Genomic DNA, 11,499 nt, shown 5'->3' on the forward strand with positions numbered 1-11,499 from the left:
GGTTCGACACTTTTATTTATCGAAGAAGGCTACAAACGATCCTCTATACTTGTGGGTTATCAGGGTGGTGCAGGGTTCAGAGATTATCGCTTGTTCAATCAGGCCCTTTTAGCTAGACAGGCCTGGAGATTGTTAACTAGGCATGATAGCTTGTGTGCAAGACTATTGAAAAGTAAATACTATCCAAACGGCAAGCTGGAGAACATGGTTTTTCTGGGCAATGCTTGCTCAACTTGGATTGCAATCATTCACGACCTAGATCTGCTCAACAAAGGTTTAATATAGAGAGTTGGGAATGGAAGGAGCATTCGTATATGGAGGGACGCTTGGATCCCTAGGCCCTTTTCATATAGGCCAATCTCAGTTCATGGTACATGCAGGTACCGTTTTGTGTCCCAACTTCTATGCGACAATGGATCATGGAATTACAATCTACTCTAGGAAGCCTTCCTATCATGTGATGTGCAGGAAATTATGAAAATAAGAGCATCGCCATGGCTATGCAAGGACGTGACTGCATGGGGGCCGGCTGGAAATGGTGTTTTTTAGTCAAATTGGCATATACCTTAGCTTTTGAAGAGACATACAGATCTACTGCAGAATCTTCGAGCTCAGCTCCGGATGGACATCAGACCTGCTGGAAAGTTATTTGGAAAAGTTTTGTACCTCCAACAGTAAAAAAAACTTTGCATGGCGTGCAGCGTTGAACTCTCTCCCAACTTGGCAAAACAAGAATAAACATAACTTAGAAACTTCGGGAATTTGCCCAATTTGTGAGCGGGAAGAGGAAGATACATTCCATGCATTATGTAAATGCCCTCTGGCGGTGCAATTGTGGGAATGCATGTCAACTGTTTGGCGCTTGCCACAGCTAGAGGAAATGAAGAATACGGGTATTGAATGGCTATTGGAGGCGCTCCATCCAGGGAGATTGATAGGTGTATGCTAATGATGACACTGTGGCGGGTATGGCATAACTGTAATGAAGTCAGTCATAACAAGGAGCCGTCACCGATGGAAGTGTCCAAGCATTTCCTGATGAGCTACTTGGACTCGCTCTTATCACTTCAGTACTTCGACGAGGATCTGTTGAAGGGGAAGCAAGTGGTCCCTTATGATCATCTATATGAACCACTTGTGATATCACCTACACCTTGGTGCATCCATGGGTGTTGCCAATGGAGGGCTGGACTAAACTCAACACAGATGGTTCTTGGTCAGTTGATGGAAGTGTAGGAGCTGGTATGGTACTCCGGGGTAATATGGGTCAGATCATTTACACATCATGCAGGGATCTTTTCTCCTGCAGAAACGCTTTGGAAGCGGAGCTTAGTACATGTATGGAGGGGCTTTCACTTGCCATTCAGAGAACATGGTTGCCTATTCATGTGGAGATGGATTCCCGACAAGCTGTGAGCATGATCGTTGATGAGTCAACTGATAGATCGATCTTCTCTTCACTGGTGAAGGAATTAATCAAGCATCTGAGGAGTCTCTGTAGAACTACATTTAATCTTGTTCATTGTAGTCAGAATAGTGTTAGCGATTTTTTTTGGCTAAGTTTGCTAGAACTCAGAGTAGAACTGTCGTTTGGCTTAACTCTGGTTTGTTAGAAGTTACTGAGCTTTGTAATGCAGACCGTGGCATTGATCCCACTTGAGTAATACAAAGTTCACCCGCAAAAGAAGAAGACCACTTGTTTAAACGATATCTTTGGTCCTATGTACTTGTGTGTACTTAGTAAAAGTCATTAGTTCCTTAATCGTTTGTCATTAATCATCAAAACCCACTAAGGGGCACTACATGCAGTTTCAGGAATATTTTAAACAAGGCTATATATGTTACAGCCGAAAATTTGAGAGGTACAATGATATCGGCTTGGTTAAGGTTAGCTCTACCATCGCTAATCATATAGGCAACACATGAGTTGTCAAAATCATATATTTCGGGTGCGGGTCATGCTGCCATAAACAAACAAGAGAACGCAACAATGAGGCAAAAAATCCATAAGTTCATTATTGTAATCTACAGTACTCCCTTTGTCCACAATTATAGATGTTCTAACGTTTTTTCTGATTCGGATGTATATAGACATATTTTAGTGTCTTTGTTCACTCAGTTCAGTCCTTGTGTTGTCCATAGTGAAATATTCAAAACATCTTATAATTATGAATGGAGGAAATATTTATTATCGTTCTTCCCAGATATAGTTGATGACCTGTGTTTTTGGGGGTGTGCCTTTCATTATTTTGCCCCACTTTTTATGTGGCGAAAATAAGATTAAAAAAAAGGTGGAAAGAGGTAAAAGATTAAAAAAAATACTAGCAAATAATAATGCACCACACTCTTGCCAATGCGACAAAATGATGGATACAAAGACAAAATGATGGATACAAAGTGAGGATGTGAAGCCCATGAAAGTTTTCATTATTTATCTTTTCAAGCTTCCTCTCCATTTTTTTTCATTGTGTAAACTGTAAAAGCACCTTCCCCTGTTCATGCATAAAATAGATGACTCAACTTTGTACTAACTTTAGTACAAAGTTGAGTCGTCTATTTTGGAACGGAGGGAGTAAGTGGGAGTTGTTAATTTGCGACAAGAAGTTTCCTTTTTTTCCCCTCAAATGTACTTGTACACTTGTATTACAACTGGTCCGTTTAACGAACACTGAAGTCTATACCCAGAGTACAACAGCTTAAACTACAGCCCCTAAAAACTCCAGATCCCACAGGCCACATGAATGTTCATCTCTATGCAGCCTTTACCTGGGACTGCGGAAATGACGCCCCCAAAGTTTCTCACACAGGAATATACTATAAACTGAATCTATACGCGAAGGTGGCTTGGTGTATCTAGACTCTAGATTTGTCCCAGTATCTGCTTCCTGCTTTGCTACCTCCACACGCAGCCATTGTTCATCTTTTGGATGTGGCGGCATGCCATGCAACAACCACCCGCTGTTACTGTCGGTTTCATCCGAGTTATCAGCGACGCGTGTATTTTAATTGTAATCTATACTTGATCTGATGACATTTCATTCTTTCTCGGCTATAGCAACAAAAACATCCTTGGGTGACCACCTTCTCCTTGAAGCTTTGTCTGGTGGATTGATTATGGCACGCTCGGCGTCCTCAAGACGGTACCCGATGACAACCTCTTTCCTCTGCCTAGCTCGTAGCATGACCTCGAAGAAGCTTAGCTCCTCGTCTTCTCGAAGGTACAGGTCAGATTGTCGTATTTGCAGTTCATTCCCCTGCCGAAGAGTACAAATGCAGGGTAAGAGATTAGTGATGCTGATGCAAAAACCTGACAAGAGTGCTGACTGTAGACTTTCTGAACCAGAGATGTATGTGTGCAGTGGCAAACTTGTAAGTATTCTTACAAAATTCTCTTTTCTGAAGGTAATGATCTATCGGTAAACTTAACCTAATGCTCTATATATAGTAACATCAGGTTCAAAACTCAAAGACTTCATACAAAGACATGTATATGTATGTATCAATTAACATATATGTTGAGAAGAAACATATGATGTGACGACTGTAAAAGCTTAATTGAGGAGAAAAAAATCAGAAAATAATACAGTAACCATACCTGTTCAGCAAAGAGCTCCTCCAAGACATAATTTATTTGGCGATCTTCTGCAACCATTGCCAATGCCATGCTCACGAGTTCATTTGAAAGAACATAGTCGCTTATTTTTGACATGTATAATAAATTTTTAGTCCTAGGATCCAATATCTCACTGATTATAACAGATTTATCAGATGCTTGTTGCATCTCTCCCATCCAAGAACCTTCTGATAAGCTTCTTCGGAAACCATCTGAACCAATCGCTTCCTTGTATGGAAGACGTTTTGCCTGCAGTAGTTAGAAGTGCAAGAATAATAATAAGTATGTGTACAGAATCATAGTATAGGTTTGTAGCATCAGGAAAGATAACCAAAAACCAAAATAGCACATAACCAAGATAATCGCTATTAGAAAACGACATAATCTGCAGTGATAATGACTTAAGTCAAAAGAAAAGTCGAGATGATTTTGCATTTCTAGAAGAACCTGAATATCTCTGATCAACAGTAACGTTGCAAGAGACCTCGAATCAGCTTGGATTGCTGAATCTTCTACAGATTCATCTGCCAAAATCAATATCTACAATTGAAATCATAGGAAACTCAGTCAAATGGAAGAAAAAGAAATCAAACTTATAGGAAGCTCAATACTTCCTTTTATCCAGGAAACCATTCTTATTTTCACAGAACTTACAGAATCAAACGACTCTAAAGGGAGGCTCTCCAAGTGACGGCGAATAACAGCATTTCCTTCTCGATGAACCAACGTAATATTTTCAAGACGACTAAAGTCCAGACCTCCTTCAATTAGCTTTCTTTCTCTATCTATCTCAGGGACATCATTGAACATCCACAACTCTGACCCTGGAGCTAGGAAAGCATCCAGTACCTGAATATCTAAAACCAAGTTACAATATGCTGTTGACTTGCTGTGCACCAAGTAAATGCAACGTGCATAGAATTGAGACAAACAAAAGGCCCGGTGTTGCATATCTGTATATTGTTTAATTATGGCATGATATGTTTGATGTATAAACAATTATTATTATTCTTTTTTGAGAAAATGCAGAAGTTTGTGTCTCGATGCATTAATAGAAAGAAGGGTTTATGGTACAAGGCTACAAGCCTAAGACAGGCCAAGACCCAGCAAACAAAAAGGGGAGAAAAACAGGTCGGATCGATTACAGCCATATAAGCAATTCTTACAGTACTTACAACTTTGAGCTACAGTCAGTACAGCATGTTCGTATTATTATTATGACAAAGTTATAAATTTAGCAGATTTTATCTTCTTTGTGTACAATTTTGTTCAACCAACATTTGAAAAGTATGAGCTGTTTGCTAAATGCACGAGTTTGTTGTCGCACATGCATCAATGTAGTCATACCGCATAAAAGTAGAAGTCAAGCCTAAATGGACAACTAATGTGAGACTCCAGGCACACCATCAGTAAGAATTTATGCCTATGTTACGGTGGCCCATATCTGCATATATGCCAAATTAGAGTGCATCACATATAGGAGTCATGCAGAAGATGCGAGAATTTCCCAACTAGAGTTAGCCATGTGCATCAAAAGTTAGAGAAGACAGTATGATGTAAGAAACATTGGATTCAAAAGTATGGCAAGACAACATATTTAAGGAGCACCATGAGACCTCGGAGGACAACTGCCTAACTCCACCACTATGCTTCCATAGCATTAATTAGACATAAGGAAGGTATAAAGCAGGAGAAACTAATTTTTTTTTAATAGTTTCAAGATGTTCAGGACGGTCAAATTTTGCCTTGAAATGCTCCAAATGACTGCATTATATCCACATGAATATTCCAGAAGAGGGTGAGGATGCCAGTTTGTATCCATAATCAATTTACCATTATCATATCCTCCATATCACGTCGCCAACCACAAAATAATATTCTTTCAGGAGACTTTGGACCAACAAAATCTTTAGGCGGGTAGCCTCTCCTAACCTGCACAAGTTTACAGAAAAAAGGTAATTAGGGGCTTGAAGAAAGGGCTTACCACAATCATATCATCTATATCCCGTCGCATTCCACAAAGAAGAATCTTCTGGGAGTTTCTTTCATGGCGAACAATGTCTATGTAAACAGCTTCTTTAACCTGAATAATAAAATTGACTTTGCTTTTGTAAACTTCATTACAGGATGTTCTATATATAAGTGCAGTGTCAATACTACACTTTCTTAGGAAGCTAACATAAGTAGTTTTTATAGTTCAAGAAAGTGAAGACAAGCCCCATAGATGACATCTGTAAAGCATAAAATGGTATCATGCAGTTGATGTTTGGTGCTCACTGAACACAAGGGGGAAAGAATACTTCTCAAATCTTAATGCAAAAGCAATCAAGCTGTGTTTAATTTCATGTATCCTGATACAAGAACTTCTCTGAGGGAAACATTTCCAGAAGGTGCTTAGGAAGAATTTATTTGAAATATTGGAGGACATTCTATGACACAAGTTAATGGCCCACATTCAAACAAAATCTGATTTTTTATATTAATCCATTAGGTTCAATAAAGTAGGCACAATATGGCATTCGATGGCCCACATTCGGACAAAATCCAATTTTCAAGATTAACATAAAAGGTTCAATACAGTAGGCACAATATGACGTTAGATGGCACTGACCACACCGTGGACTATTACAGCTACTGATAAGCGTAAGCCCAAAAGGAACATTTGAAGCTAGCTCTGTATGGGCAAAATTCAGTTGATGCACTTGGTTATAAAGATAAATAGTTTACCTTGGGTAATGGTGCTGGGGTATATGTATCATCATCCTCTGCAATTACTATCACCTCATCGCCCTCTTGCAAGACATAACAATCATCAGGATTTAAAATAATCTTGCCCCCGTAAGATGCCATCTTTATTCCACATGGAACAGCATCAGGAAAACTAATCAGCACATCTTCAAATTGCATTCCGACCAACTGAGGCCATCTTTTAATATAGAATTCACAGTTCTCGAAGCCAAGGATATCTTCCCATATCTGTGAATGTATACTCAATTAGTCTTTGAAGGTGCAGTCAGAAATTAGAAAGACTACATATAGTTACTGAAGTTTATCAAATACTCAACCAGCAAGGGAATTATAACCAGCATGATGTAGGTAAACCTGTCAGTGTGTGCAGGTTGCAAATGTAGGACAAGCTCCTACTTTAGTTTCATAAAATCTGCAGCCGCAAGCTAAAAAATGCAGTGTGGAAGTGAGCCAGTAATTGGCAGTGCGGAGGAACAGCATAGTGGAATTAAACAGAGCAAATAGCTTATGTACATCGAAAATCAAGCGAAGATCATAAGCTTAGTGCAATAAAGTTTCTGAAGAAAGCAGACTTTGTACTAGAAAGGTCTCCTATATGCAATTCCACAATGCAATAATAAATAGAATGAATCAATCAGAATGCTCAAGAGGAGTTTCTTTTTAAGGAGCGAGATATATTCAGAACTGCTGGATAGGGAAAAACCTGAGCAAGGCCCGGCTGACGCGCGCATTGTATCATCAACCGACCTATTACATCATGTGCAACAACAGTTTCCACAAGGTCTCCACCAACAAGTTTGACTAGCACTTCATTGTCAAGATCACTAAGCTCAACAACAATGTGACCTCTTAGTCCTTCTTTAACTCCAGTTAAACTCAAGACTATTCGCAGTGCTCGGGCATCACTCTGGAGAAGGGACAACTAATGTAAGTACGGATTTCATATTAAACGGTGCAATTTGATCAGCAGAACAAACCTGGTCAGCATTTCCTTCTTCAGCTAAAACCACAATTGCACGCGCCTTAGAAACTGAGACCTTGAGCATTATGGTAGATTTAGTCCAAAAAAAGGAGAACAGAGACAGAATAAATTAATGAACATCACAGTAATCGACCTATCTGAAGATACCACAGTGGCATATTAACATTAACAGATGTAGCAAACAGAGGAAAATCAAAGTATGTCTCTAAATCAGTAATCATATTGTTATAGGTTCTTTTATATCTTATTTTCTTTCCTTTTGTTATAGGTTCTTTCTTACAGGACTTTGATCCTGCTGCTGTATAGTTTTTTTTTCCTTTTCTGTACAAACCCTATGTACTTTTTTTAAAGAAAATCAATAAAAATACGCAGCAGAGTCCTGCTGTTTCCCTAAAAAAAAGTATGTCTCTGAAGCAGTAGTCATATTTCTTACCTTTTTCAAGTCAGCCAGAATCAAAGGGCTTCCACTTCTGCATATTACAGCCGTTCCTTTCAAGTCAAACTCCATTTTAGCAATATCTGCTTCCATTTCCTCTTTGTCTCTCTCGGCCATCACTACGATAGTCCCTCCTCCCAAACTTTCGTTAGCAATACAAATTTGGTTCAGTAAAGATCCCTATTGCCATAACAGGAAATAGGTTAGTCTGGAGAAACACAAGAAACAGCTATAAATCCATATGCACAATACAACTAAGTACCAGTATCTAGTACCTACCATACTGCTAATAGGAACTGACAACAGAAAACACAATGTGAGAGGAAATATTACATCTGCATTCCACTCTTAATTTTAAAGGTCCCATCTGTCTCCGTAACTCGCTATTTTAAGCGTTTCACCCCTCACCAAAATGACAACAAATCAGATGCAAGAAAATAAAAATAAAAAAGACCACACTTCATGTAACATTCACACTGTAAAATGGAGATCTGATCATCTTTCTGTAACATGCCTCTACACTTGAAGCTTCAGGAAGTAGTTAAAGAGTGTACTTTATGCAATAAGAAGCGCTCTAACAATCATGTTCGGCTATTCGCTATTGATATGACACTCATATTTGAATAATAAGAAAAATAACAGAAAATGCTGCACGAAAGAAATCAGCAAAGGTTTGATTCCAAGATTACCAACTTGTCACTCCACCCAAGGATCAGGGTGTGACTCTGCTCTATGACCTCGCTCCTTCCTTTCCTCAAAGAATCAAACTTCTCTGAGATTGAATCAGTCACAAGACCAAGCATCATGGCAAAAACCAACATCCCACCAATACTGATTGAAACTGAAACCAACTTAGGCCCAAGGCCCACGGCATTTGCATGGTTTCCCGCATCAGCCACAAAGGTCCACGATAACCAGAGGCAATCCGACAAGCTATCATCAGTAACCCCATAAAGAGCGAGCCCACCAAGACCGATAAGCAACATTGTACCGACAAGAAGAACCAAGGGTTTAGCGTACGGATGAAGCGACAAAAATATATCGACTCTGTACGCCAACCGCTTGTTGAAGGCGACATCTTCAGAGCCTCGCGATCTCCTCAGCCTGGACAGAAGGTCGATGTACTTGAGAATAATTATCGGCGCATACAGCGCGGACAGCGAGAGCAGCAGGGAGAAATTCTTCAGGCTTCTGCTGGGCACAAACTCGTCGTTGCTCTGGTCCGAAAACGCGCTGCTCATGTCCAGCGAGGAGTCCATGACGACGATACATGACTGCAGCTTCGCCGTGGCCGCGCCAAGCTGTCCCTGGCAGAATCGAAACGGGCGGCGGTAAGGCTGCCGCCCTCTTGCGTAATGTGCATAGGGGGGAATGGGCCAGGATTTTACCCGCAAATGGTGGACCTGGTCGTGCAGGGAGAAGTTCCTGTGGAGGAGGGAGGCGAAGCAGAGCAGAATGGCCTGAAATGGAAGCAGAGCAGAATGATCAGATAACTGTAGGCAGTCAACAAAAGTCAAACCCGGGGGGGTCACCGTGACTCACCGCGGCGGAGAGCATCCCGGACCAACGGAGGGTGAGCGCGGACGCGGGCGGCGACTTCCTGTCGGGCACCGCCGGCGGGGCGGCCGGCGGCGCGGCTGCAGCTGCGGGCGCCTGCGCATCGCCGCGGCGGACGCCCGCGTAGCGGGGGTCCCAGCCGCGGAGGCGCGGCGCGGAGGGGGGCTGCGGCGACTGCTGCTCCGGCGAGGGGTGCGGGGAGCGGGAGCGGGAGCGGGGGGCCGGGAGCGGGCGGCGGTCGGCGGGCGAGTAGGGCTTGTAGGAGCGGGAGGTGGAGGGGAAGGGGGCCCTGGGTCCGAGGGACCTGGAGGAGGAGGGGAGGAAGGGCGGCGCCGGCGGGAAGAACCAGTCGCGGTGCGGCGGCTGCGGCGGCGGCGACGGCGAGTGGTCGGGGTCCAGGGGCATTCTCGCTGAGGAGTGGGGGCGAGGCAAGGGATGTCGTTATTTTTTTTTTTCCTTTCTTTTGAGATGGAAGGGAGGGATGTCGTTGGGTTCGTTGGGGTTTGTTTGTTCGGTTGGGTGGAATAATTCCTCCCTTGTCGTTGACTTGCAGGCCCAGAGATTAAAATTCAGAATTTTGAATTGGTTTATTAAATTTACAATCAACTGGACCCAGTGTCTATGGTGTGCTTAAACTTTCCAATTTTTTAAAACTTATTTAAACATTACATTTATGTTTATTTAAATAATGTGACCATCTTGGAAACCCTATATTATCTGGCACATCTTTTCATCTCTCCACTCGTAGCTAAAATTTTGGTTCTATAGAAAATTGGAATTATCCAAGTAAATCGAAAAATAATTCAATGGTGAAATGGCTAGAACTTTAGCTAAATTTGGCATGTTGTTTCCGAGAAACATATTTTTTTTGTTTTGGTTTAATTTTTGGGTTCTAATTCATATCACATTCTTATGAAACAATTATGGTAAATCAGGAATAACTTCACTCGCCAATGTGCCCATATTTCAACTAAATTTAACATAAGATTCTAGACAAACTTGGTATTTTAGTTCTAAGTTTAGTTTTGGTTTAAAACTTCAAACTATACAAAAACTAGTCTAATAAATCATTAATACTTCAACGACAAAGCTAGTAAATTTTACCTCAAATTTGCATATGATTGATAATAATATGATATTTTAGTTTCAATTGTGAGGACAAAGAGAAAAAGAACTACATTGCATAGAGATGATAGTAAACATCGCATGACTCTGCTATTACATTTTTGTCACATGCCTTATTGATCTTTATCTAAACATTTCTCGAGAAAATATTTATGTAAAATGTGTTTTGGTCCAACTAGATATCATAATAATTTCAATCATTACAAACTTTGTAACTTACAACGTCGAAAGATTTCCTCCGATTAGATAATTCAGCTTATGAAAATAATCAAAATAAAACATAAAAAGCGAAAAATATAACAAAATGATCCATGCTTAATGTTCATTTTATCTTTAGTAAAGTGTTAATTGTGTTACATGTCTATAACAAGTCATGGGTGTTAGACTGTATATACGTAGTCTTATACATGCCTTGTATTGTACCTCTTGGTACGTCTATATAATGAGATAGCCACACCCCGTTTTAGGGTGTCGAGTCAGTTCCCCAAACCCTATATTTTACATGGTATCAGAGTTGTTGCTGATGCTACCGCTGAGATCATATGGGTACAGTCTTTGTTGCGGGAGCTGAGAGTCTCTCCAGGTCGTCCTCCAGTTCTGTGGTGTGATAGCATCGGCGCTACATACCTTTCATCTAATCCGGTGTTTCATGCTAGGACGAAACACATCGAGGTTGACTATCACTTTGTTCGGGAACGTGTTGCACAGAGACTGCTTTGTATCAAGTTCATCTCCTCCAAGGATCAACTTGCTGACATCTTCACGAAGCCTCTTCCACAACCACAGTTTGTAGGCTGTAGGCGCAATCTTAACTTACTTTGTACTTCAGGCTACAGTTAAGATTGAGGGAGGGTGTTAGACTGTATATACGTAGTCTTGTACATGCCTTGTATTGTACCTCTTGGTACGTCTATATAATGAGATAGCCACACCCCGTTTTAGGGTGTCGAGCCAGTTCCCCAAACCCTATGTTTTACAATGGGTGCATCAGCGCTCTACATAACACTTCTTTTTGTTACCGATATTAAATTGCATATA

At 41.0% G+C, this 11,499-nt stretch overlaps 1 protein-coding gene across 2 annotated transcripts; it reads right to left on the reverse strand.

The window, feature by feature from the left end:
• Positions 1-2,590: 2,590 nt before the first annotated feature.
• Positions 2,591-9,781, reverse strand: LOC119312802 (probable ion channel CASTOR). Of its 2 annotated transcripts, none has more exons than XM_037588566.1 (12): positions 9,322-9,741; positions 9,168-9,239; positions 8,469-9,086; positions 7,777-7,959; positions 7,339-7,398; positions 7,065-7,268; positions 6,341-6,589; positions 5,447-5,545; positions 4,268-4,462; positions 4,061-4,153; positions 3,596-3,862; positions 2,591-3,254 (listed from the first exon to the last, which is right to left on the reverse strand). In XM_037588566.1, the coding sequence occupies exons 1-12, from the start codon at positions 9,739-9,741 to the stop codon at positions 3,036-3,038; spliced, it is 2,679 nt and encodes an 892-aa protein (XP_037444463.1). In that variant the 3' UTR covers positions 2,591-3,035. The 2 variants fall into 2 exon arrangements, with proteins under 2 accessions (XP_037444463.1, XP_037444464.1); XM_037588567.1 differs by lacking the exon at positions 5,447-5,545 and adding an exon at positions 5,598-5,696 and having other exon boundaries at positions 3,036-3,254; positions 9,322-9,781.
• Between the last annotated feature and the right edge of the window lie 1,718 nt (positions 9,782-11,499).

This window comes from Triticum dicoccoides, chromosome 5B, assembly GCF_002162155.2.
Source record: "Triticum dicoccoides isolate Atlit2015 ecotype Zavitan chromosome 5B, WEW_v2.0, whole genome shotgun sequence".
NCBI classification, from domain to species: domain Eukaryota; kingdom Viridiplantae; phylum Streptophyta; class Magnoliopsida; order Poales; family Poaceae; genus Triticum; species Triticum dicoccoides.

Coding starts and splice junctions, on each gene's coding strand:
- LOC119312802 (XM_037588566.1), bottom strand. CDS start 9,741: ATGCCCCTGGACCCCGACCACTCGCCGTCGCCGCCGCCGCAGCCGCCG. Junction 7,269..7,338: donor AAGAAGGAAATGCTGACCAG/GTTTGTTCTGCT, acceptor TCCCTTCTCCAG/AGTGATGCCCGAGCACTGCG. Junction 5,546..6,340: donor CCCCAGCACCATTACCCAAG/GTAAACTATTTA, acceptor AAACTTGTGCAG/GTTAGGAGAGGCTACCCGCC.